This window comes from Mustela lutreola, chromosome 1 (assembly GCF_030435805.1).
Source record: "Mustela lutreola isolate mMusLut2 chromosome 1, mMusLut2.pri, whole genome shotgun sequence".
Taxonomy (NCBI): Eukaryota; Metazoa; Chordata; class Mammalia; order Carnivora; family Mustelidae; genus Mustela; species Mustela lutreola.
Window position 1 is genome coordinate 222,929,850 of NC_081290.1, and position 27,638 is coordinate 222,957,487.

The window sequence follows — 27,638 nt, forward strand, 5'->3', positions numbered from 1 at the left end:
TTTGACAGACAGAGATTACAAGTAGGCAGAGAGGCAGGCAGAGAGAGAGAGAGGAGGAAGCAGGCTCCCTGCTGAGCAGAGAGCCCAACGCAGAACTCGATCCCAGGACCCTGAGATCATGACCTGAGCCGAAGGCAGCGGCTTAACCCACTGAGCCACCCAGGCGCCCAATATTTTTCTTTAAAGAACTAACTTTTCAAACTTTACCTTACCTTAACAAGGGCTTTATATCCTAGTTACATGATTTTTTCTAAATGACATTAAAACAAGTATTAAATTAAGAAAGACTGTGTATTATCTAAGACCATCATGCATACTACCAGTATACACATACCATCCTTTTTGGGAACTCTTGAGTTAGAAGAACTCAGGGACAGTAATTTTCTAGGCTGCCTATTTTGAAAGGAGTTTTAATTTTTGTTCTCAGAGGTTTTATTACCTCATTATAAATAAATAAAAAGTGAAAAATGAAATGAAAAGCAGAACAAGTTGCTGATATTTGTTGGGCTGCATGAGAAACTCTATTCTTTAGCTGCTTATTCTGCATAATTATCTGATTCGGAGAGTTGATAGATCCTGAAACCATTGAGAAGTAGTCACCTTGTTGCAGACAGAAATGTAGTATCCTCTTCTAGATCCCTTCTTTCATGCTTTGTTAGCAAAAAGGAGCGGAGGGCTCTTCTTTGATATGCTTCCTTCTCTTCATGTGCTCACAGAATTTGTCAGTAGCTTGGGGGATAATATTACAAATATTATGCGAGGATTAGAAAAAAATCGCACTCAACTATACATAATGCGAAGAAAACTGGAAGTAAAAGACTAGTGGCAGACAATAAGCAAGGAGGTAAGAGGTCAGAAGGTATACATCTTGGATAAGGGGGAAGGCTAAAGGATGATAGGAAAGAGGAAAGATGGGAACTGTGTGGTTTCAGACTTGGCTAAATGATGGAAGGAGTCAGAGTGGTGAGACCAAAGCATGAAGATCAAGTAAGACAGCCTAATAGGTATATAGCTGTACTAGTTACCTATTGCTTTGTAACAATTTACCTTAAACCTTAGTGATTTAGGGGCGCCTGGGTGGCTCAGTGGGTTGAGCCTCTGCCTTTGGCTCAGGTCATGATCTCAGGGTCCTGGGATCGAGCCCCACATCAGGCTCTCTGCTTATCGGGGAGCCTGCTTCCCCCACTCCTCCCCGCCTTCCTCTCTGCCTACTTGTGATCTCTGTCAAATAAATAAATAAATAATCTTAAAAAAACAAAAACAAAAACCTTAGTGATTTAAAACAGCAGTAGACATTTATTGTCTCATGCTCCTGTGGGTAAGAAATTAAAAGTGGCTCAGCTAGGAGGTTCTTTTTTAAGGGGTCTCATGAGGTTGAGATGTCAGCTGGTGCTAACAATTATCTGAAGGCTTGACTGGTGCCAGAGAACCTTCTCCACTATAGGGAGAATCCACATGAGTGATAAAATGTTGCTGGGTGTTAGCCAGAGGCTACAATTTGTCTCTTGCTGCATTTCTCCAAAGGCTTAGTTCAATGGCCTCATGACAAGGCAGCTGGCTTCCCTCAAAGTCGGTAATCCAATGGAGCAAGGTGGAAACTGCAGTGCTTATTATGAGTTAACATTGGAAGTCACATATCGCTTCTGACACATTTTATTGGTTAGAACCAAGTCACTAAGTCCAGTACAAGTTCAAAGAGAGGACTTATCTTTTAAAGGGAGATACTTTATTAGCCTCCTCAGCTTAGCAGAGCTCTGAGCTTTACTTCCCTATGTTAAAGTGAGGCAGTTGTCTCTAGGCAGAGAATTAGATGATCATGGAACTTTTTGAGTATCCTTCTCTCAGAGATCAATGTCTGGTATTGCTGTTTTTCTAATGCCTGAAAATAGTTGTTCTATTGGTTTTTGTTTTTAACTCTAATTTTCTATTGTTTACAACAGGGTAATTTCCGGTTGTTGGTATATCAGACATAATTTTCTTTCTTACTAGGGAGGGTGAGATTTATTTTTATTGATGATACTTAAGTATTTCACAGGATTCGGTCTACTTTTGCCTGTATGGTAGCCATTTTAAATGTTTCAAGTTTTAAAATAAAAATTATACAGCAATTATCTGTTAAGCTGAAAATTGTATTCTGTCACATTTGCAGTTAAAAGTTACTTAGAGTTTGTTTCTGTTATTTCTACAACCTCAACAAGATCTTTGGTAAATACATTTAATCGAAATTACATTTGAATGCAAAATATATTATGTTTGTCACACAAACTTAAAATCATTGTTTTAATGATTTGTTTAAATCAACATTGCTCTTATGTTGACTAGGCATTTTAACTCAATTGCTTAGAAATTCTGTTTGGAGAAAAGCTTATCTGACTGGCTTTTTTCTTGGATCTATGCTATGCCTAAGCTGCTATTATGTGTACATTTATATTTGTTCTTTGTTATTTTTCTTTAGGATTCCAGACACTTGAATTTTCTGACATCAGAACAAGCTCTGGCTGATTTTGCAGTGTTAATCAAACACTTGAAAAAAACAATCCCAGGAGCTAAAAATCAACCTGTCATTGCCATAGGGGGCTCTTACGGTGGCATGCTTGCAGCCTGGTTCAGGATGAAATATCCTCATATAGTGGTTGGGTAAATGCATTTATGTTGGACATGAGCACTTCTTAATGATTGTCAAGCATACTTAGAGATTTGTTTTGGTAAAACAAGTTCTGTTGTACTGATATTTCTACTTTATATCTCATTAACAACTGTAATTTTTCTCACCATTTTTGTTCAGTATCAGTTTCAATTTCAGAACTTTAATTCAGTAAGTTGCATTTTATTTTCTTTTCTCCTTTCTTATTTTTCTCACCATTTAGAGCTCTTGCAGCCTCCGCCCCCATTTGGCATTTTGGTAATCTGGTACCTTGTGGTGTATTTATGGAGATTGTAACTAAAGATTTTAAGAGAGGTGGTCCAAATTGTTCAGAAACCATCCGTAGCTCCTGGGATGCTATTAATCGATTCTCAAGAACAGGTAAGCTTTAATTAATAGAATGGAATCACAGAGTTTTTTACCTTTCACTTGTTAATTTCAACACTTCTCAGTTTTTCAGTAACATTTTTACTTAGGTAAAACATACAAAAACATACACAAATCAAAATACATCACTTGATGAATTTTCACAAGGGAAAACATAATCGGTATGGTGTAATAGTTTACTCATCATCCAGTATAATCAGGAACACAGTATGTATGTTTTGTGTCTGCTGTCTTTTGCTTGACACTATGTCAGATACTTCCATTTGTTTTACTTGTTGGGGTTTACACTGATTGCTCTCTAGTGTTCCATTTGTTTATTTACTTGTTTACCTCAATCGTATCTTTAAAACAGGGAATAATTCATATAATTTCTGGCAAACTCCATGAGGATAGACAACCTGTTTATCATGGCATTATCCAGATGCCTAAAAATATTTTATTGAATGTTGAAAAAGCATTCTTGGAGAAATGGTATAGAATATTGAATTTTCTGGAGTATTGAGTAAAGCGTTCTGTCAAATAGTGCTTTTTAGGTTCCCAACAATGTGATTCTCTTCTCAGGTGCTGGCTTGCGTTGGCTTTCTGAAGCCCTTGACTTATGTACCGCATTAACAAATGCTCAGGATGTCCAGCATTTGAAAGCCTGGCTCTCTGAAACCTGGATAAATCTGGCAATGGTGGACTACCCTTACGAGTGTGACTTTTTACAGCCTTTGCCTGCTTGGCCTATAAAGGTAACAGAAAAATATCCTTTCATCACTTTTAATATGAACTTCTGTCTTTCTTTCTTTTTGTTTATAGAAAGCATCTTTCTTTCTTTTTTTAAAATTTATATTCAAGTTAATTAACATATAGTGTATTATTAGTCTCAGGATTTTGTTTTGTTTTTTAAACTGGTGCTTTCTGTGACTTTTAGCAGTAAAGGAATCTCCAGTGACAAAGGGACTCTTGGTTTGACTAACCTGGGCAGAAATCTTGACTTCTGTCACTTTTTGGTTACTCACTTGGACATCTTTTTTTAATTTTTTTTTTTAAGATTTTATTTATTTATTTGACAGACAGAGATCACAAGTAGGCAGAGAGGCAGGCAGAAAGAGAGAGAGGAGGAAGCAGGCTCCCCATGGAGGAGAGAGCCTGATGTGGGGCTCGATCCCAGGACCCTGGGATCATGACCTGAGCCAAAGGCAAAGGCTTTAACCCACTGAGCCACTCAGGCCCCCCTCACTTGGACATCTTACCTGACTTTTCTTTTTCCCTTTTTTAAAGATTTATTTATTTATTTATTTATTTTTATTTATCTTATTATTTAACAACAGGTAGAGGGAAAAGAAAAGAGTCATTTTGTTGTTGTTGTTAAAGACAAGTCGTCGTCTTCTTCTTTTTTAAAGATTTTATTTATTTATTTGACAGAGAGAGACACATCAAGAGGGAGAACACAAGCAGGGGGAGTGGGAGAGGGAGAAGCAGGCTTCCTGCCGATCAGGGAGCCCCATGTGAGGCTCCATCCCAGTACCCTGGGATCATGACCTGAGACGAAGGCAAGCACTTAATGACTGAGCCAGCCAGGTGCCCCAGGAAAGAGTCTTGAGCAGACAAGAATGGAGAGCCTGACCCTGAGCCCAAACAAAGAGTTGGTGACTTAACCAACTGTACCACCCAGGCGTCCCTTATCTAACTTTTCTGAACATCAGTTTCCTCTTACTTGAATAAAGAAGACAAAATGAATAGATTATAGAGTTGTATGAATTAAAACTAATACCAGTAATTGCTGCTAATGGATTGATTACTGTGTGTCGTGTCTTGTGCTGAACACTTTGCATGGACAATTTACTTATTACATCTTTGTGATGTATGTGAAACAGGTAGAACTGTGTCGTATGTGGTTAGTGGTTAATAAATGGCAAATGCTCTCACATGCTATGATTCAGTCAACTGCTAATGTGTTCTAAGTGCTACACATTTATCACAAAGGAGTGATCTCCATGCAGCAGGTGGAGTGGAAAGAGTACTGACTCTGGATCCTTGATCTAGAAACTACCATTTACCAGCTGTGTGATCTTGGGTGAGGCTATCTTCTTCTGAACATCTTCCTCTGCAAAATGAAATAATTATACTTAGTTCTCCGTAGGGTTGTGCTCAGGATCAAATAAAATACTAGATGTGAAAACACTAGGGAAAGTGTAAAGACACATTACATCATAAATGTTTAGGTTCTTTATATGGCAAAATGCTTTATTGTGTATCTCCTTTTTTTTTGAAGATTTTATTTATTTATTTGACAGAGCGAGATCATAAGTAGACAGAGAGGCAGGCAGAGAGAGAGAGGAGGAAGCAGGCTCCCCGCCAAGCAGAGAGCCTGATGCGGGACTCGATCCCAGGACCCTGAGATCCCATTTATTAACCACCAACCATATACGACACAGGTCTACCTGTCTCACATACATCACAAAGATGTAATAAGTAAATTGTCCATGCAAAGTGTTCAGCACAAGACACGACACACAGTAATCACTCCATTAGCAGCAATTACTGAGCCGAAGGCAGAGCCACCCAGGTGCCTTGTGTATCTCCTTTTAAGCATTTCTTTGTAAAGAACATTCTTAGTTTTAAAATCCAAGTTTAGCCAACTTGATGGTTAAGTTTAGAGAATATAACTGATTCTGCAGCTGGAATGAATGCCAGAAATGTAAACAGACTTGATAATATGAGAACCAGTTTTCAAAAGCACTTTTAATTTAACAGTCCCTTTGAAGTTAATATTAAATGAACATTTTGCTTAAAACTTTATAACCCAAATGGAACAAGGTCATTTGCTATTAGAGATATTTTTCTTCATCTAAAAAGTAGAATGACAACTGGATGTCTTGCACATACAGGCCAGAGGTAAATGTGTATTGAATTAAATTGAATTTAGATAATACAGAAATATTTAAAAGAGCTGTCTCTCTCATGGTAAGAAAACCTGGATCAAAATAATGAGAAAAAAATAAATTCGAGTCAGTTAGCCTCCATATATGTCTTTGTGCTAATAAGGCCTTATCTATATTATTTTACTGTTTGCAGAACACTTTCATATATGCTATCCCATTTAATCCCCTTATATATGAAAAAGAGGTACAATGGAGAGAAAATTTATGGAGTTTTATAAAGAGGAAATTTAAGCTCAGTGAAGATGGTAAAAGTGGGATTTGAGCTTGGGTCTACCATTGTTCAGAACCTCTGATCTTCTACCATATTGCACTGCATGAGGAGAGGATTTGGCTGAAGTTTTGGGTGGATCACTAGCTGCATTGTGACAACTATCAGATTTAACTGTATTCTCTTTACAAAGTGATAATTACTTTTGCATTTTTATGCCCACTTGAAGAACAAATGAGTTGTCAGGTGATAAAAACATATGGGGAATTCCCTTGTTATTTACAACAAACGTCGACAAACTTTATTTGTAAAGAACTAGATAGTAAATATTTTATGTTTTGTGGACCATTCGGTTTCTGCTACAGTTATTCAGTTCTGCAGCTGTAGCAAGAAAGTAGCCAGTGTCACAAAAATACTTTATTTATAAAACAGGCAGTAGCCTGGATTTGGCCTGTGGGCTTTAGTATGCCAACCCCTGATTTAGAAAAAAGCCAGAGGAATACGGCTTTTCAGTGTTCATTTGTTTATGATTTGGAACAAGGAACACTAGCTTTGCTTCTCTACCCATTTCTTTAATGTTCCTTTTGAGATACTTTGCTGTTGCAACTTTAAATGTAAATAAATGTCTATCCTTTCTTTCTCTTAAATATTCACTCAAAGTTAGTGGAGTGTATCTGAGATATTTTGCATTCTGTTTTTGATCTAGCACAGTTCTTTTATCTTTAGTGTATATACATTATAAAAGTTTATTTTTAAGACAAGGTAACTTGGGTCTTTGCCCTATAATCACCTTTTGTTTTTCTTTAGGACTACTTCTTGTCATTCTTTTCAGTTACTTCTTACAGTTTTATCTTTTTGGCATATTAAGGAATTCTTGATTGCTTATAATATATTTATGATTCTGTTTCTTGCCTGCACACCAACCAAAAGAAATCTCTCTTTGCCCCCTGCTTGAGAAATTTCCATTGCCCTATTTCCAGTTTTATCCTATATGATTTTAGAGTATTTCTACTACATGTCTCCCTCCCAGACTTTTAGCTTTATATCACTTTCTTTCACTGTTCATTCTATTTCTCCTTTCTTGACCTCCTCTCTGTTCTCCCAACCCACTAATCCCAGGAACACTACCCAGTTGGGGACCACTCTTTCACTTGGATAGTTCCATTTAACCAGGACTCCTCCTCCCTCTGATACACTTCCTCCTTTTTAAAGGGCTAACAAACAGCCGTCCTTTTCTAAGTCTGTAACTCAGGCTTAGGATAGTGAGATGATGTGTAACAGTTGGGTTATGAAAAAAAAGTAGGTGATTTCCAATTCTGCCTGGACCTTGTATGGTTCTGAATGATCCATAGGCAGTGATTGAATGTCTTTTCCGTGTCAACTCAAGTATCATTCTTTTTAATTTGTGGGCTGTGTACACTCAGACTTCTTTTGCTTTTATTTACTGTTAACAGAAGCTGCAACATTCATGCAGAAATAATCATGGACTTGGCTGAGGGAACACAAGAGAAAAGGGAAATAGAAAACCTCTCTGTAATTTGACTGCTCCGTCAGCATAAAAACTACTAGACCTTTTCTCAGCTTAAAAAGCAGTGTTTAAGGATACTATAGAGGTTGTTTATTTTGAATAAGTTTTTAGCTGATAACTCACCACATCTCTTGGCTTAGCCTTCTGAGCATGCAGATAGATATAGTGAAATAATAAGACATAAAATGGAAAATTTCTTTGGTTTGTCTTGGTGCTTGATAATGTATTCGACCTCTCTGGGTGGTTTAAGCGGTTTAGGTGCATTCTATGAAAGGAGAGCTTTTAAAGACAAAACTAATGTGATTATCTGTGAGTGTGAGAGGGGTATTGAAACCTTAGAGAAAGAATATCTATTAGAAAAGCTGAATGTATCTGCTTAATCCTTTCTCTAATGTGGATGGACCATACTTTCTGAGAGGAGGTTGGTCTTTTTTTTTTTTTTTTTAACCTATCTTCTTTCCTTCTTTTAAAAAAATTTCTTTGCCCCCTTTTTTCTTTCTTTTATTCAAATGCTTATCCTTATAAGTAAAGGGACACGTAAAGCTTTGAAACAGATCATTGTCTTTACTTTCTCTAGTGTATGTGGGGTCAAAGCACAAATTAAATATTTGGGTGCAGAGCTAATTAGTTTGGTACTAAAATAGAAATGTTCTGTTTCTACACCCTTTAAAGCCATAATTAAAATGGATGTGTAATGCTCTTTTTAAATTTCTTTTCCCTGTACATTTACTTTTGCTCTAGGAAATAGAAGGTAAATTAAGTATTTCGTATGTTGATTGTTGAGCCTCATATTAATTACTATTTTACAGTTTTCTTTGTTGCATAATAAAAAAGTTGTGTGATTTTTTTTTTTAAGATTTTATTTATTTATTACAGAGAGAGCACAAGTAGGGAGAGCAGCAGGCAGAGGGAGAGGGAGATGCAGGTTCCCCACTGAGCAGGGAGCCCGACATGGAGTCGATCCCAGGGTCCTGGGATCATGACCTGATCCGAAGGCAGCCACCTAACTGACTGAGCCACCCAGGCACCCCCAAAAAGTTGTATGATTTTTATATAAATATAAAATTTATATAATATAAAATATATATTATATATTTTATTTTTATATTGAATCCCTTTTATTAAAATTTTTACCAGATAAACTTAGAAAAATATAAAGATAATCTAAGAATTAAAAAAATTGCTTAAAATATTTAAGTGAGACTACAGGTATATTTAGGCACTGTTTGTGTTGTTATTTTTCTCTTACACTAAAACCTTGAGGTTGAGTATGTGCAGTGTTGGTTATTACAAATGGAAGCTCCAGAGTGTGTCTTCCGTTTGAATTCCAACTCTGCGACTTCCTGGTTGTATGACTTTGGGCAAGTTTCTTAGCCTCTCTGTGCTTTAGTTTCCTCATTGGCAAAGTGGGGATATCATATTTGTAATGCTTATAAGGGTCATTATGAAAATTTAATAGAACCCCATGTATAGTAAGCACTAAAGTGATACTAGTTATATAGTAGTAACTATTATTGTTATTACATAATAATAGGGGGACAGTGTTATCCCGGGACTTTGTCGCCAGAGTCTGGGTTCAGACTACTAAAACTGTATGTCTGTAGCCAGACTTCTCCCAGCTATATTCTCCTCTGTGATATGGGGATGGCCTTGTGTTTTACCCTGGGCCATTGTAGAGAAAGTACCTGACCTTGAGGAATATTCGGTAGTTGTACTAGCAGCCTCTGTCCCAGATGTTCTCGTATCAGTGAATTTATGGCCCAAGTGGAAATGCTATACCTTACATAGAAATTGTTTGGAAGAAGCTAATTTGATAGTGTCCATGAAATTAGTAGGAAATATAGTACAGAGGCTATGTGGATGGTGAGTTTTCTGAATGAAAGTGGTTGGCAGGGACTCTTACCTTGTTGTCTGAGTAGATCATAACCCTTAAATAAACAGTCAGTTGGCTAATAACTGCAAATTATCAGGCTTAAGGTGAAGTGGGTATTAGATGAGGTTGAACCAAAGAAGCTGATAGCTTGACCACCTTTGACTTATAAACATGGCAGTTTCATGTGGTTCCAACTTAACATTTACATAAGTGTTTTGTGCATTCTGTGGATTTTTAATAAAAGTATGTGATTATCTCCTTTATTTTTATTTTTAAGATTTTATGTATGCATTTGACAGAGAGAGAGATCACAAATAAAGAGGCAGGCAGAGAGAGAGGGGAAGCAGGTCCCTGTTGAGCAGAGAACTGGATGCAAGGACGGGATCCCAGGACTCTGAGATCATGACTTGAACTGAAAGCAGAGGCTTAACCCACTGAGCCACTGAGGTGCCCCTGATTATCTCCTTTTATTCTTTTTTTTAATTCGTGTTTTATTTTTGAATTTTATTTATTTATTTAAGAAATAGAGGAAGAGAGAGACAGAGAAAGACAAAGTGCCTGTATGAGCAGGGTGGGGGAGAGGAGCAGAGGGAGAAGAACAAGCAGACTCTGTGCTGAGTGTGGAGCCCAACGCAGGGCTCACTTCTACACCCCCAAGATCATGACATGAGCTGAAATCAAGAGTCAGACACTTTACTGACTGAGTGAGCCACCCAGGCGCCCCATGATTATCTTCTTTTAACTAAGCATGGAAATAGTGCTGAGGTTTTGCTAGTATAACTTCAGTATTTTTTTGGAAAATTTCATTCTTTACTACCATAATTGTTAAGGAAGTACACAGAGATATGTAGAGATTGTGTTCTTTATGCTAGAGGATGATACTTAGAAATTTGTAAGTATTTTACAAAAAAAATTTAAGTGATTTTTTTTTTTTTTAGGCCTTCTGTTATCTGATATACCAGTAGAATTATAAATTGGTACTTTCTTTCTGTAACGCAACTTGACAGGATGTAACAAAGGCCTTAAAAGTATTTATTTCCTGGGGCACCTGGGTGGCTTAGTTGGTTAAGCATCTGCCTTCAGCTTAGGTCATGATCCTAGGGTCCTAGGTTTGAGCCCCACCACGTAGGGCTCCCTGCTCAGCAGGACATCTGCTTCTCCCTCTCCCTCTGCCCCTCCCCACTGCTCCTGCTCTCTCTCAGATAAGTAAATAAAATCTTTTTTAAAAATGTTTATTTCCTTTGAATCAGTTACCTCAAGAAAACAATTAAGGATATATGTAATGATTTATCCTCAGGTTTATTTATTGTAGCCTTTGTAGTGTAAAAGATTGGGAATGATACAAATGAGCAATTGTAGGATTGCTTCAACTTTTCCTCAACTCCCCATCCTGATTGCTCCTTTGGTCATTGTCTTTAAAGTGTGGTGCTCAGAACTGGACCGAGTACTCCAAAGGAGCCCTGACCTCAGAGAGGACAGTGGACCCAGGAGTGGCCTTAATCTGGGCATGGAATTTCTATTAGATGCCAAGTTTCTGACCAGGATGTTCTCTTTGTGTAACTGGACTGCCGAAACCCAAGTATTGTCAGCTGGTGCCAGTCCCCAGCCATGCTTGTGTCTTTTAAGGAGTGACAGTAACTGCTATTGGCAGAGATGGCTATTCATGGGTACTCCTTTTCTTTGCCTGACAGAGGGCCAGTGTTCTAGCTCTGAGAGGGAATCTGATGCCAGTATGTGAGTCACACTTAACTTGCTACTGTTCTTTTCGAGTTTTAGGCTACTTCTTTGTTGTTGCTCATCAGCACTCACTTTTCCTCCTGCCCAGCTTACATTGTCACCCTGCCTCATCTATTGAAGCTATATGCTTGACCTTAGTGTTCTTCTATGCATTCCACAGGTCCATTCCATAGAATTCCATAGACATTGAATTTTCCCTGGTTCATTTCTTCCACTTTTTCACGTTTCCCTTTTTTATCAGAAAGATGTTGCTGGAAACTAGTCCTAAGCAAAACTGATTAGAGGCTAGGTTTGCTTTTTGCTGTTTACTTCCTTTCTCAGTGTCCTCCTTTCCTGAGTGGGTGCATAAGGCCAGCCCAAGCCTTGTGGCTTCTGCTGCCCAGAGCCTATCCCAAAAGTAGAGTAACTAGACTCTTTCTTTCTTGGCTCTTTCTTCTCTGGATGTCTTTCTCTCTTATATATATTTTTTATTTTTCATTTTATTTTTTTTAAAGATTTTTATTTATTTGATAGACAGAGATCACAAGTAGGCAGAGAAGCAGGCAGAAAGAGAGAGAGGAGGAAGCAGGCTCCCCATGGAGGAGAGAGCCTGATGTGGGGCTCGATTCCAGGACCCTGGGATCATGACCTTGGCCAAAGGCAGAGGCTTAACCCACTGAGCCACCCAGGCGCCCCTCTCTCTCTCTCTTTGAATCAGTACTTGCCTGCTATATACATTTTTTCCATATGAAATGAGAAAGGATCAAATCACTGACTTCATGTCAAGGTGTTAATAGAAGATGAAAGCTTACGGAGTGTGATTTCCTTGCCATTGTGGCCATTTGCGGTTTTACAGGGGATGCTTTCTAAGCTGTGTAGCTTGATGGATAAGACCTGTATTTTATAACTAGAGAGATCTGGGGTTGTATCTAGATCTTAACATTTACTAGCTGAGTAACCTCGAATAAGTGGTTTAAGATTCAGTTTCTCTATATAAAATAGTAGATGATAATATATCTGATAAGATTGTTTGAGGACTATATGATATAATGGTTGTAAACCCATAACTCTGTAATTAGTAGTTATGGTTGTTTTTTGCTGTGATTACATTGCCTGTGATTTTCCCCCACATTTTATTGTGAAGAATTACAAATGTAGAAACATTAAAATAATTGGACAGTGAACACCCATAAAAATGACACCTAAATTCTAGAAAAGTATTTTGCTGTATTTGATTTTGCACATACATATTTGCCTAACCATCCTTCTATCCTTTATTCCATTTTATTTTTAAAATGCATTTCAAGGTAAGTTGCAGATATCAGTATACTTCTTTTGAACATTTCACCTTTATCATCATTAATGGGACTTCAGGATTTGTTTATGTTTTTTTTTTAGATAAAATTTATGTACTGTGAATTACACAAATTGCCAATGAACTATTTATTATATAACCCAGACCTCTATGAAGATAGGGAATATTTCCCTACCCCTAAAAATTCTCCATGCCACTGTCTAGTCACTCATTCTTTCACTCCTCACCCCAAGTATTGTCTATGATTTTTTTTTTAAGATTTTATTTATTTATTTGACAGAGATCACAAGTAGGCAGAGAGGCAGGCAGAGAGAGGGGGGAAGCAGGTTCCCTGCTGAGCAGAGAGCCCGATACAGGACTTGATCCCAGGACCCTGGGATCATGACCTTGGCCAAAGGCAGAGGCTTAACCCATTGAGCCACCCAGGGTCCCCTTGTCTGTGATTTTTAATACTAGAATTTTATGGGGTGCCTGGGTGGCTCAGTGGGTTAAGGCCTCTGCCTTCGGCTCGGGTCATGATCCCAGGGTCCTGGGATTGAACCCCGCATCGGGTACTCTGCTCAGCAGGGAGCCTGCTTCCTCCTCTCTCTCTGCCTGCTTGTGATCTCTCTCTGTCAAATAAATATATAAAATCTTAAAAAAAAATACTAGAATTTCAGATGCTGATTATAGTCTAGTGATAGGAATATTTGGAAGCTGGTTTACTGCCTAATATGCTTCTTATCATACCACAGATGTTGGAGCTTGGTATAGTTTTTCCATAAGAAATTTTATAAATTTTGTAGTTTTATAAAAACGTGCTTACTCATTCAGCTAGCATTTAGTTGTCAGATACTTTGCTAAGTGCTGAGTGAGATGTTCTGGAATTACATGAGTACAGTGCAGTGTTATAGGGGCTCTGCTATAGGGCATAAGTAGAAGCACAGGAAGTACGGGGCATAAGTAGAAGCACAAAGCGGGTGATTTAGATCTTCCCGACTTGAAGCCGTAGTTAATGATGGCCTTATAGAGGAGGTGATACTTGAGCTAAGTATCATAGAAAATGAATTGGTGTTTGCCAGACTAAATTAATGGAGTGGGAGAGTGGGAAAGGGTATTTCAGGGTGAGGAAAGGCAAAGAGGAGAGAAAGAGCCTGGTGTGATGGGAATGGTTTTGCTAGATTGGAAGAAAGGATGGGCCTACAGTGGTAGATGTGGAGGACTTTGCACTATGCAAATGACTGGTTTATTTCTGTAGCTAAGAGAATAATTTAAATTTTATACTTGGAAATTAATGGTTTATTCATTTATGAACGGGATTATACTCGAGATGAAAACTATCAAGCAGTGCTATTAGATGTTTAAGATTGTTTTATAGACAAATGAAAATTTTTTTTTTTCATTAAAAATTATGATTTTGTGGGGCGCCTGGGTGGCTCAGTGGGTTAAGCCGCTGCCTTCGGCTCAGGTCATGATCTCAGGGTCCTGGGATCGAGTCCCGCATCGGGCTCTCTGCTCAGCAGGGAGCCTGCTTCCTCCTCTCTCTCTCTGCCTGCTTCTCTATCTACTTGTGATTTCTCTCTGTCAAATAAATAAATAAAATCTTTAAAAAAATAAAAAATAAAAATAAAAATTATGATTTTGTAAATATAAACTCTTTTTCCTTTACATTTCTTTAAAATGACAGGTAGTGTGCCAGTATTTGAAAAATCCCAGTGTATCTGATGCACAGCTTCTACAGAATATTTTCCAAGCTCTGAATGTGTATTATAATTATTCAGGCCAGGCGAGTTGCCTGAATATATCAGAGACAACAACTAGCAATCTGGGAACCCAGGGTTGGAGCTATCAGGTAAGCGTGTATCATTTCCTCAAGTAGAACTTACTTTTCACTGATATCGTTGTACTGTAACAGAGTTCACAAGATTTTGTCACTGACCTGGATCCAAATCTGGGCTCCATTATCTTACACTGTGAGACCATGGATAAATTCGTTCGTTCATTCATTCGTTCCTTCCTTCCTGTATTTAATCATCACCAAATATATTCTGGGTACTTATGCATTTATCTCAGAGATAAATAGGACATGATCTCTCTTTCAAATATAGCTCAGTGAAAAAAGATACTTATGTTACAATAGATCTTTATAAGTCCTATAAAGAAGCATTTTATGGATACAGAAAAGAAGGGCAGCCTGACTTGACTCTCTCTCTACCTCCATTCCTTAATCTGTATGAGACTAATAATAATACATACCCTCCAGAGTTGTTTTGATGATTAATTATGATAAAAGATGTGTAAGAAAGCAGTTTACGAAGGAAGAATATATAGCCCTAACTTCTGTTAACTTCTTAGCTGGGCCTTTCCAGGAATAACAAAAGATGGTTTAACAGAGTAAAGAGTGGGTACTTTGAAGCCAGACTGCCTGAGTTCAAGTTCTAGCTTTGCTACTATTCACTGTATGACTTTGGGTAATTTATTTAACTCTGTGCCTCATTTTCTTACTGGATTCTCTTTTGGTTTCCTTTTATAGGCCTGCACAGAAATGATCATGCCTTTTTGTACTAATGGTATTGATGACATGTTTGAACCTCACGCATGGAACTTGAGGGAATTTTCTGATGACTGTTTTAAACAGTGGAGTGTAAGACCGAGGCCTGCCTGGATCATTACTATGTATGGAGGCAAAAACATCAGTTCACACACGAACATCATTTTTAGGTGAGTTTTTACTCATGCAAAGAAAAACTTTGGTTGATGGAGACATTTGTAGAATAGCTGAGAAGATAGAACAAGAAAAATGCTGACAGTAAACAATATAGAATGCAGTAGTGGTATCCATCATGTCTTTCTTTGAAAGATAGTGGATGCTGGGGCACCTGGGTGGCTCAGTAGGTTAAGCCTCTACTTTCAGCTCAGGTCATGATCCCAGAGTCCTGGGATCAAGCCCCGCTTTGGGGGGGGGGGTCTCTGCTCAGCAGGGAGCCTGCTTCCCTTGCTCTCTCTGCCTGCCTCTGCCTGCTTGTGATCTGTCTGTCAAATAAATAAGTAAAATCTTAAAAAAAAAAAAAGAAAAAAGTGGATGCTGTGTAAGAGATATGATTTTATACTCTGTTACCAACATGGTTAAAGGCTTAAAAAGAATAATAACAATGACATTTAAATATTTTATTGAAAAAAGGGTAGCACAAAATGAAGCATCATCTACTGCTCTCAATTTGTGTCGCTGTTGATACTATTACTAATTGTTAATAAAGGTGTTTTTAGTATTTATTCAAACACTTTTGAGGTGCCTACACTATTCTGATTCAGGCACTAAGTGAGGCACTTTAAATAAGTTGCCTAATTGAATCCTCACAACAGTTCTGTGAAGTAGTTATTACAGTCCCGTTTTTACTGAGGAGGAAAGTGAAGGTCACTGTGTTCAGTCACTTGCCAAACCTTGTCTAGCTTTGTCATAGTTACTAAGTGATAAAGCAGCTTTGTCATAGTAACTAAGTGTTAAAGCCAGATTTCAACGTTGGCCTGTGACTACAAAACCTGTGTTTGTTCTGCGTTAAGTTGCTTCTTTAGATGGAATGGATGTATTTGGTATTGGCTCAAGTCAGACATAATCTGAGTGGACTCCTGTGTGTATCTGATTGTGACTTTAAAATTTCCATATTTTTTGGTTTGAATAGTAGGCTGTCAGCTCTTAAGATAACAGTCAGTTACTAAAAATAGTCCCCAAATCTGCATAAAAGTAGTTGTGAGATAGTGTGTATACTTCTTCATGTGGAGCTATTGTTTAAACTGTGAATGTCATTCTTTTACAAGCTCTTTAAAATGACAGTCAAGGGCACCTGGGTGGCTCAGTGGGTTAAAGCCTCTGCCTTCAGCTCAGGTCATGATCCCAAGGTCCTGGGATCGAGCCCCTCATCGGGCTCTCTGCTCAGCAGAGAGCCTGCTTTCTCCTCTCTCTCTCTCTCTGCCTGCCTCTCTGCCTGCCTCTCTGCCTGCCTCTCTGCCTACTTGTGATCTCTGTCTGTCAAATAAATAAATAAAATATTTAAAAAAAATAAAAATAAAAAAAAAATAAAATGACAGTCAAATTTGGCCTTCTGGATATGGCCAGTAGCTGAAGGATCATTCTCTGGATTTAGGCTGGTGGCACTGCCCTCTTTGCAAAAGAGCCTTTCTTACTAGATTCCTGCTATTGGCTAACCCAACAGGTTACCTGCACCAAATAAAAGTTGAAACACTTAAATGGAAAATGTAAAGATTCTTCGGTTTAATTTTTTTTAATTGTGTTTCTTTTTTTTTTAAAAGATTATTTATTTATTTATTTGACAGACAGAGATCACAAGTAGGGAGAGAGGCAGGCAGAGAGAGAGGAGGAAGCAGGCTCCCTGAGGAGCAGAGAGCCCGATGGGGTCTCAATCCCAGGACCCTTGGGATCATGACCTGAGCCGAAGGCAGAGACTTTAACCCACTGAGCCACCCAGGCACCCCTTAAATTGTGTTTCTTATTCTCAGTAGGATTTTTCAAAACTATACTTTTCCGCTCAATCTTATAAAGTGATGGTTGAGCAAATAAATCTAAGTATAGATTATTTAAGGAAGCTGTGCCAAACAAGGGTGTGTGAAATCAGAAAAACATGAAGGGACCTAAAGGACTGTAAAAGGCTTAAACACAATGCTTTTGATGTCCAGGTTCATTTTTGTTCTTCAGAAGAGGAATTACTTTGTCAGTTTCTTGTTTTTTCTTTGGTAATGTATCTCCATATAGTATTTAAATGGATTTCAGTAGCATGCTGATACTTTAAGCTCATCCTTCATTGCTTTAACCCTATAAAGCCGAAGTTCAAGTTGAATTGTAGAGTCTTTAAATCCTTATATGAAGGTTTTAATATGTGACTTTTGGTTAAATATATTGTCCTTTTTTATTGGAGTCAACCAGAATAGATGAGTATTTTGGATATCAGTTTGAGCTTTTATTTTGCTTAGGCTATCAAAATTATCATCATCATTGGGGAAGAAGGCAGATTTTGTGAAAAAATTTTGGAGAATAGAACTGAAGCCAAGAGATGGGAATTATAGCTTAGTGTTAGAAACTTTTAACTGCATAATAAGGTGGGACTTTCTAACAGAACTGTGCAAAGGTCAAATGAGCTGTTTTAAATAAAATTACTAAGCTCTTGGATCCTCAGTCTACTTTTCTGTAAAATGCTAATAATAATACCACTCACTGCACTGTGTTGTGTGATGCTTAAGAGTTAACCCAAGGAAATATTTGGCCCAGATTTGACAAATATATGTGCTCAAAAAATATTTGTGGAATGAATAAATGGAAATACACTCTCTGCCTTATACTTAATGTCCTAAGCACAGGGAACTATTTGTTTTTGCGTGTTCTTTCACTTCATCTTTTTCTCCCTTTCTTTAAGACTCAGGCATCTTACAAGACACCTTCCCTGAGTCCTCCAGGGAGGTTAGATTTCTCCCAACCCTTTAGCTCCCCTAGGCCTGTGAATATCGCTTAACACTCTGTTGGAAATTATCTATTTCTTTCTGCCCCATGAGATTGTAAACTTCTTAGTGGCAGAGCCTTTGTCTTAATCATATCTGTGCCTTTGATACTCTGGTGACTGGCACATACTGGATGCCCACAAATGTGTGTGTGGATAAAAACAAGGAACAAAATACAAAGCTTAGAAAGGCTTCCAAGACATGAGAAAGTTTAAAAGCAGGAGTATATGAAGATACTGAGGTTTTTGTTTTGTTTTGTTTTGCAGTGGCAAGTCTACTTTTAAAAAGAAATCTTTATGCTGCTAGGTGTGAGAAATCCAATGTAAAAATTTTAAAGTTTTAAAAAATTCAAAATTTTCCTGCTTTTCTGAAAAAAACACATTCTCAAAGTAAAGAAACAGCCTTAGGTGTCTCTGTTCTGTTTACTTTATGGTATCAGCTAGAAAAAGGTTCTGGTTGATGACTAAGTAAATGTTCAAGGAACCAGGTGGAAAGTGTCGTTATGTCCCTGCCTCTCTCCTTTGGTTGTCTCACGCAAATCTAGTTGTGACTGCTTTTCTGAATGAAAAGTTGAGTATGAATTTATCTGATCAGAGGTTTGTCAGTTAAATTAAAAGCTTGGGCTTTAAGTCAGGGAGACCTAAGAGTTAAGCTGTATAGACTTAGGCAAATTGCCAGTTTGTTTAAGTTAGAAATAATGACTACGAAACAGAGGTACTTTAATGAGTAAATAGATTGTCATGGAAGTAAGCACCATGAGGGCAGAGATTTTGTCTGCTCACTGTTGAATGCATTGTACATAGTAAACATTCGTGGAATGAATGGTGACTTAATAAGTAGTAGCCATTATTCGTTTCATTTCAGTAATTTTTTTTTATTCCACAGTTTTGTTAGAAGGATTTATTTTCCCCCAACCCCAACTAGTAAAGAATTATCTTATCAATGGTCATGCTCAGTTACTTAAATATAAATTCAAAAGGGAGTCCCTGAGGAGTTGGTTAGTTTAATATCATTTCTCAGGCAAATTAATTATTGCCAGTGATTAGAAGCTTGTTGTTGGGAATTTTATCCAGGCATCTAGATGCTCTCATAAAAGCCAGTATTCTTTCTTTCTTTTTTTTTTTTTTTTTGGTAAAAGTCCCAGTGGCTGGTTTAGCTTTCATGTGTCTAAGACCAAGAAATTCAAGTCCATGTGCATCTTAGGTTTCTCAGCAACTCCAAACACTGTTGCTAAGCCACTGGGCTGATTCAGATGACCTTTTAAATCAAATGCAGTTTGCTTCTTATGTGGCTGTTGGGATGGCTTTTTTGTTTTGCAAATAATGGAGAGTTTCCTATCTGGGTTGGTTCTGTCAAATCAGAATAATGATAAAGGCTATTTGTTCACTTAAGAGAATCTAACTCCTGTGTAGTTTAAGAATTTATCTGGTATTTGAAAACTAAGGCTGCTAGTTTGCATGGGAGTTATCCTTTTTGTTTTTAACAAAATCAAAAATCTACATTTTTGGAGTGATTTATTTTTTCCTCAAGAATGATGTTATTAAGTTGCAATCGAATTAATTTTGTTTCTAAAGAGAAAGTGTGGTGAGAATAGAACAGGGACTTCTTTTTTTTTTTTTTCCCCAAAGATTTTATTTATTTATTTGACAGAGAGCGATCACAAATAGGCAAAAAGGCAAGGGGAAGCAGGCTCCCCGCTGAGCAGAGAGCCCCATGTGGGGCTCAATCCCAGGACCCTGAGATCATGACCTGAGCCGAAGGCAGTGGCCTAACCCACTGAGCCACCCAGGTGCCCCAGGGACTTCTTTTTTTTTTTTTTTAAGATTTATTTCTTTGAGAGAGAGAAAGAGAGAAAGGAAGAGAGAGACGGAGTGAGCATATGAGTTGGGGGTTGGGCAGAGGAAGAGAATCTTCTGGCACACGTACTTCTTAGCATGGGATCCCATGGTGGTCTCAATCCCACCACCCATGAGATCATGACCTGAACTGAAACCAAAAGTTGGGCACTAAACCAACTGAGCCAGCCAGGTGCCCTAGAACAGAGAGTTTAAAATTGTATTTCAAATACACACACACACACACATACACACAAAATGTACCTAAGTGCATATTTTCTCATTTAGTTTGTCATTTACCTGGAAAAAGTTGATCGCATTACTTTTCTGGCCAGAGTTCTATGAGACAAGCTTTCACATCCTTTTTCATGATTAAATTACCTCTCAGAAGTATTAACACTTTTCATGCTTACAAACTATGATAATAATAATTATAATAATACCACACATTTTATAGTTTATACTTTACTGTCATATAACGTGAACCTCACAGTATCTCTGTGAGGGAAAGGAATTTTCTTCTCTTTAAAAAAATTTGGGGGGCGGGGTGTGCCTGGGTGGCTCATTCGGTTAAGCGTCTGACTCTTGGTTTTGACTCAGGTTATGATCTTGTGGATCAAGGGATCGAGCCCCATCATGGCCTCCAGGCTGAGGTGGGAATCAACTAAAGATTCTCTCTCTCCCTCTGCCCCTCCCTGCTGCTTTCTCTCCTTCTCTCTCCCTCTTTTTCTCTTTCTCTCTAAAATTAAAAAAAAATCTTTAAAAAATAAAATTAAATATTTTTTTTTCTTTGTAATACATGTGGGAATTAAAGTTCATAGAGGTTAGATGATTTACCCAAGGTCATGGGCTGGTAAGGGTATAAAACTTTGATCTTGTTAGTTAATTGTTCTTGCCACTACTACACATAGGTGGAGGTCAGTCTCCCTATATTTATATTAATCACTTATATTAACTCTGGTTTCCCATGTAAAAAAGTGTGGAGTGATTTCTTGTTCCTGAACTTGGATACATATATTTATGGATCTCTTTGTAGGGCATTTAGTACAAGGCCACAGATAACTATACACTTACTTTTTCCTCCATTCGTTTAATAAATATTTGGCTTCTGATATGTGCAGGCCTGGTTCTAGGCACTGTGGAAATAGTAATAAACAAACTCTCTCATGGAGTTCTAGTTGGAGAGATAGTAAAAATTGTACCTATAAATACGTTAGAAGGAGCTAAGTGCTAAGGAGGAAAAATAAACCAGGGGAGAGGCCATGAAATGTCGGGAGGAGGGAAAAGGTTTGCAGTTTTATTTTACTTTATTTCTTTTATTTACTTAAATAATCTCTACAGTGAATGTGGGGCTCGAACCTATGGCCCCAAGATCAAGAGTCACATGCTTTTCCAGCTGAACCAGTTAGGCTCCCCAAGTTTTGCAGTTTTAGATGAGTTACCAAAGAAGATCTCACAAGGGGGAACTTTTGAAAAATCATCTAATGGAAGAAGGTAGCCATGGGTTTGTGGAGTAAGAACACTCTAAACCAAGGAGTAAGCAAGGGTAAAGGACTTGAGAAGTAAATGTCTTATCATGTTCTATTCCATATACAGTAAGGAGGTCAGTATGGCTAGAGTGGAACTAATGAGGGAGAGAGTAGCAGGAGAGAAAATCAGACACCACAGAGGGTCCAGATCATGTACAGACTTGTAGAGTCTAGTAAAGATTTTGGCTTTTAGTTTGAGTGAAATGGGAAAACTCAGTGTTTTGAGCAGAGAAGTGACACAATCTAATTCAGGTTTTAACCAGATCAAATTGGCTGCTCTAAGCAGGGAGCTAGGAATAAAAGCTGGAAGATCAGTTAAAACACTCTTTAGGCTAGAGATAATAATGGTGATTTGGGTCAGAGTAGTGGCAGTGGATGTAGTGAGAAGTGTTGAAATTCTAGATATATTTTTGAATATATAACTGATAGGAATTCTTGACCCCTTGGGCATGAAAGAAAGAGAGGGTTAAAAAATGACATCAAACTTTTTGGCCTAATCAACTAGAAGGATAGAGTTGCCTTCAGCAAACATTGGGAAGATAGTGAGGGGGTGGTTGGCAGTTAGGGACTCTTAAGAGCTCTGTTTTGGACCTAGTAAGTTTGAGATGTCTAATGAGATTTCCGTGTGAAAATGTCAAGTTGGCAGTTGAATTTTGCTTTTGAAGTTTAGGGGAAAGGTCCTCCCTAAGAATATTATTTGATAGTCATCTTGTATAGACTGTACTTAAAGATGAGACTTTCAAAAATGATTATGTAGGGGTGCCTGGGTGGCTCAGTGGGTTAAAGCCTCTGTCTTCAACTCAGGTCACGATCCCAAGGGTCCTGGGATCGAGCCCCGCATCGGGCTCCCTGCTTGCAGGGAGCCTGCTTCCTCCTGTCTCTCTCTCTGCCTGCCTCTCTGCCTACTTGTGATCTCTCTCTGTCAAATAAGGAAATAAAATCTTTGAAAAAAATGGTTATGTAGATTATGGGAACCATTTCATATATCTGATAATGTGACCCTAAAGATTTGTAACAGTATCAGCAAAATGGAATATATGAGAGAAATGTCAGAATGCACATAAAAATATTCTGTAAGTGAAATCAAATTATATGTAGATAAAGATATACCAAGAGGTGCAGTACCAGGGAAAAGTGATCTAATAGTTCCCAGATTCTTAAATCCAGGTATTTCAGTCTTTATTTTATTTTGAGGAATCTAAACATCCATGAGGTTAGGAAGCTGAGAAGCAGACCTGGAATTGGAACCCAGGTATGTCTAATCCCAAAGCTCATGTTCTTCTTACTCTGCACCACAGAAGTCAAGAGGATGTGTGCTGTTCATTTTCAACCTGTATCTATGAAATGTAGGGAAGTATAAGATTGAGCATTGGACTGGGCTTACAAGGCCTGAGTTTGTATCTCAGATTTGCCATTTCTAACTGAATGATTTGGGCAAGTCTTTTAATTTCTCTCGGTACTAGTTTTCTTTCTTTCTTTCTTTTTAAAGATTTTATTTATTTATTTGACAGACAGAGATCACAAATAGGCAGAGAAGCAGGCAGAGAGAGGGGGAAGCAGGCTCCTTGCTGAGCCTAGAGCCCGATGCAGGGCTCAATCCCAGGACCCTGAGATCATGATCTGAGCCGAAGGCAGAGGCTCACCCACTGAGCCACCCAGGTGCCCCTCAATACTAGTTTTCTCATCTATGAAAGAGTTGTAATTAAACCTGCCTCACAGAGTTGTTATAGTCAAATGTGAAGGCCTTGGTAAACTCGAAACCACTCTATGCAGGTGTGGAGTTAATAACACTAAGGAGCAATTTGATTTACAATAGCATCAAGAATAAAATATTTTTAAATAAGCTTAACAAAAGAAGTATAAGACTTATACACTGAAAACTATAGAACATTGTTGGAAGAAACTAAAGATCTAAAATCCCATGTTCTTGTGGAGGAGGTAATATCAGTAAGCTGTTAATATTCTACAAATTCAGTGCAATCTCTCAAAATTTCAGCTGGCTTTTCCACATAAATTGACAGGCTGATTTTAAAATTCATATAAAAATACAGGAGACCTAGAATAGCTAAAACAATCTTAACAAGGAAGAACAAATTTGAAAAAGAACTCATACTTCCTTGTTTGAAACTACAAACTATAAAGCTACCATAATCAATACGTTATTATATTGTCATAAAGAAAGGTATACAGATCTTTCAACGTGAATTGATAGTCTGGAAATCAGCCCTTGTTATGTGTATGGTTAATTGATTATCAACAAAAGGCCAAGACCATTTGTTGGGGAAAGAATAGTTTTTTTCAAGAAATGATGCTGGGGAAAAAGGATATTCACAACCCAAAGAGAGATGTTGGATCCCTATCTCATAAGCATACAAAAAATTAACTCAAAAATGGATCAAATGATTTTAAATGATAACTCAATTTAAAAACTGCCAAACATCTGAATATTTTTTTCGAAGAAGATTTACATCTGGCCATTCAGCACATGAAAAAATGCTCAATATCATCAGTCATTTGGGAGACTCAAATAAAAACCACAGTGACATTCCATTTCACACCCACATAGGATATGATCAAAAAGATTATTAGTATTGGCAAGAATATAGAGAAGTTGAAACCCTTTTATAGTGGAGGGTAGTCGGAAGAAAGGCAGGCAGGGGAAAGGGGAGGCCCATTCTAAGAGGAAACTACCCTTGGTTCAGGGTGCTCAGGTGGTAGCATGGCTGAGCAATCTAAGGCAATAGATTAAGGCTTCTGTCTCTTTGGGGATGTGGGTTTAAATGCCACCACTGCCAAAATATTTTAGGGGGTACCTGGGTGGCTCAGTTGGTTAAGCACCTGCCTTCAGCTCAGGTCATGATCTCAGGGTTCTGGGATCAGAGCCCCACACTGGGCTCCCTACTCAGTGGGGAGCCAGCTTCTCCCTCTCCTTTTGTCTCCTCCCCCACCCAGACGCTTATCTGTCAATTAAAAAATAAATAAATAAAAAGAGGAAACTATCCTTAAAAGGAAAAAGACCCCATCCTGTTATTGTAAGCTTTACTGAGTGCCCCAGCTTTAAGTCTTCCTACTGGGAGGACTTATCACATGTATGTGGCAGAAAGGAAGGAAATGGCCTTCGGAGTCCTAAGCCAGGCCCCAGGGCCAGCTCAACGGTTTATGGGATATTAAAGCAAAGAGCTTGATCTGGTGGCCTGTGGCTGGCCAGCATAGCTTAGGGCGTTGTCGGCTGCAGCCCTCTTGATCTCCAAGGCTTCAACTACTCTGGAAGGAGCACTCCACCTTTCCCCACATGAACAACTACCTGATAGGTAGACACGTGCATGAACAAAAACCTGATTGGGTGACAGGTGCATATCTGTTTTAATCAGATTAAAACAACCTGCCAGAAATCTCATAAAAATGCCTGGACTTAGAAACTCTGAGGGCAACCCTCTCAGGTGCCTTCCCTCTTTGGGAGCTTTGTACTACCCATAAAGTTTACTTTGCTGCCCACCACTGTTTATCTGGTCTACCTCTTCATTCTTTGAACTGATATGACCAAGAACCACGGCACTAGAGGAAAAGAAATCCTGAAACAATTATGTTGCTAGTAGGATTGTAAAACTGTAGCTGCTTTGGAAAAAGTTTGACAGTGCATTAAAATGTTAAGTCACCATATATCCCAGAAATTCCATTCCAAGAGAAATGAAAGCCTGCACCCATGGAAAATGTTCACGGAAGCAATGTTGTTGATAATAGACAAAAAGTGGAAACAATACAAATGTGCATCTGATGATTGAATAAATGAAATGTGATGTATCCATACAATGAAATACAATTTGGCAATAAAAAGGAATAATGTACTGATACATGCTATAACATAGATGAAACTTGAAAACATTATGCCAGAGTGAAATAAGTCAATCACAAGACTGTATATTGAATAATTCCACTTATATGAAATGTAAAGGCAAATTTATAGGGGTAGAAAGTTGGTTAGTGGTTGTTTGGGACTGAGAATGAGGGAGAATGGTGTTGGAGAATAGAGATTGACTGCCATGAGTATGGGTTTTGTTTTGAGGTGGTGAAATATTCTTTATTGTGATGGTTGTAAACTCTGAACATATTAAAAACCATTAAATTGTACATTTTACATGGGTGATTTCTATGATAGGGGAATTATATCTCAACAAAACTTAACAATATTATTAAGAATGCTATCAGTGGAGTATTGGGTTTTTACTCGGCCAAACTAAATAACCAGTTAATGACTGATCCTATTTACATCATTCTGAAATGTTGTGTAAACCAGCCAAGACTAATAAAATACCATTTATTTAACTTAAAAGCTAATATAAAATGAAGATCTTTGAGTAATGCCCAAAGTTTCTGATTCTAGATCCAGAGGAACTTTTTTTTTTTTAGTTCTACCATCCTATTTCCCAAAGTAGTATTAAGAGGAAAGTATTATTTAAAAAGAAAAAAGGGAGTGCCTGGGTGGCTCAGTCAGTTAAGCCTCTGCCTCTCCCTGGGATCGAGCCCCACATTGGGTTCCCTACTTAGTGTGGAGCCTGCTTCTTCCTCTTTCTCTGCTCCTCTCTCCTGCGCACTCTCTCTTCTGCTCTCTCTCAAATAAATAAAATCTTGAAAAAGAAAGCAGTTTTTCTTTTTTAAAGCTGAAATAAGTAGAGTTTTTTAAATATGAGAGTTTGTTTTGTTTTTTTAAATCGCTCTGGTAGTTAGGTCCTAGAAAAGAAGGAAACCAGTATAAATTGAAGGACTCATCTGTGCCTTACACTTGTGCTTATTCAGTACATCCACATCTACCATGTGGTTTAACCTTGTAACAACCGTAAGAGGTCGGCCTTATTACCTCTATTTTACAGATGAAGAAACTGAGTCTGGTAGCTTGTGTGTCATCTAGCTTTTGAGTGATGAATCTGGGATTGAAATTCAGCCTTCTGAATTCCAAGTCCTAAGTGTAATCTGGGATGCTTCATGGAGCACCACCTTCAGCCTTCTCTGATTCTGTTTCTTGTTTGTAGAAATATTATAAAACTTGAGCATGAAGCAGCTTTTTATATGACAGATTAGATCCTCAGATCAAATCCCTCAGGTTATGAACTTGTAATTTTAGATGTTATGTATATAATAGGTTTCTCCTATCTTATCTGGGTATAGTTATGAAAAACTAACAATCTTATTTTTTCTTCTTTCCCTCACTTAGCAATGGTGAACTAGACCCCTGGTCAGGAGGTGGAGTAACCAAGGATATCACAGACACCTTGGTTGCGATCACCATCCCAGATGGGGCCCATCATCTAGATCTCCGAGCCAGAAATGCCTTTGATCCCACGACCGTGATATTAGCCCGCTCCTTGGAAGTTAGACACATGAAGCAGTGGATCAGAAATTTCTATGCCAGTCTGAGAAAGAAGCACTGAACAGTTTTGATCATTTTCACTTCTTTTATGTTAATTCTACCCATGTTCCCATTCACTTTGATTTTCTACATGTAATTACTTTTCCTTGTTTGTCTTTAGATTTGGTGGGGCGAAGGTTGAGATAGAAAAGAGGGTGATGGTGGTGACAGCAGCCTTCCCACATCCTGGGTCCTCGCCATCTTCACACAACCTCCAGGAAGAATCTCTTTGTGACACTTTCCTACACCATCAGTGGCCCTCATAACTGGAGCAGAGTTCCTGACTGCCTTTCACAAGAGGGAGAGTCGCTTCCTTTGTTTTTCTGCAAACAGGGCTTTCTCTTGGTTTTGAGTTTTAAGTCTCTTTGGTCCTTTTGTCACTCCCCAACCCTCCCCCCTGAAAAAAAGAAAAGCAGAAAATAGATAAAAATGATGTAATTGCAGCTGGTAGGAAGGATGTCTGATGCCAATCCAGGAAATGGAAGCCATTTCTTTTGTACTTGATTTAATGACTTTGAACTGTGCTGTAAATAAAGAATAAGGCTGGACCTTATACCTGTGTGTTGCTTCTGAAGCTCACTCCAGCTGTTGGGAATGCTGTGTACACTGGGCTTGGCTGCTTTTGGAAAGTCCTTTAATTTTCTCTCTTCTATTTGGCAGCTTTTTTCCATTCTGGGATATTTGCCACTGTGGTACTGTCAGTAAGAAATCTGGCCTTTTTCTGCTCCATTTCTCTTTGTTCCTAAGGTCAGTTTTGTGGTAATTTGGTTACATTTTGCCAG

General features: G+C 38.2%; 1 protein-coding gene across 4 annotated transcripts in view; it reads left to right on the top strand.

Annotated features, from left to right (window-relative positions):
* PRCP (prolylcarboxypeptidase) overlaps positions 1-27,409 on the top strand; it is a 73,664-nt gene extending 46,255 nt beyond the window's left edge. For all 4 annotated transcript variants that reach the window (XM_059187788.1, XM_059187809.1, XM_059187818.1 and 1 more), the window contains exons 5-10: positions 2,456-2,637; positions 2,868-3,025; positions 3,593-3,765; positions 14,268-14,432; positions 15,114-15,301; positions 26,662-27,409. In XM_059187788.1, coding sequence (XP_059043771.1) covers positions 2,456-2,637; positions 2,868-3,025; positions 3,593-3,765; positions 14,268-14,432; positions 15,114-15,301; positions 26,662-26,878 — 1,083 coding nt within the window. In that variant the 3' untranslated portion in view covers positions 26,879-27,409. The remainder of the gene's footprint in view (positions 1-2,455; positions 2,638-2,867; positions 3,026-3,592; positions 3,766-14,267; positions 14,433-15,113; positions 15,302-26,661) is intronic.
* Positions 27,410-27,638: the final 229 nt, after the last annotated feature.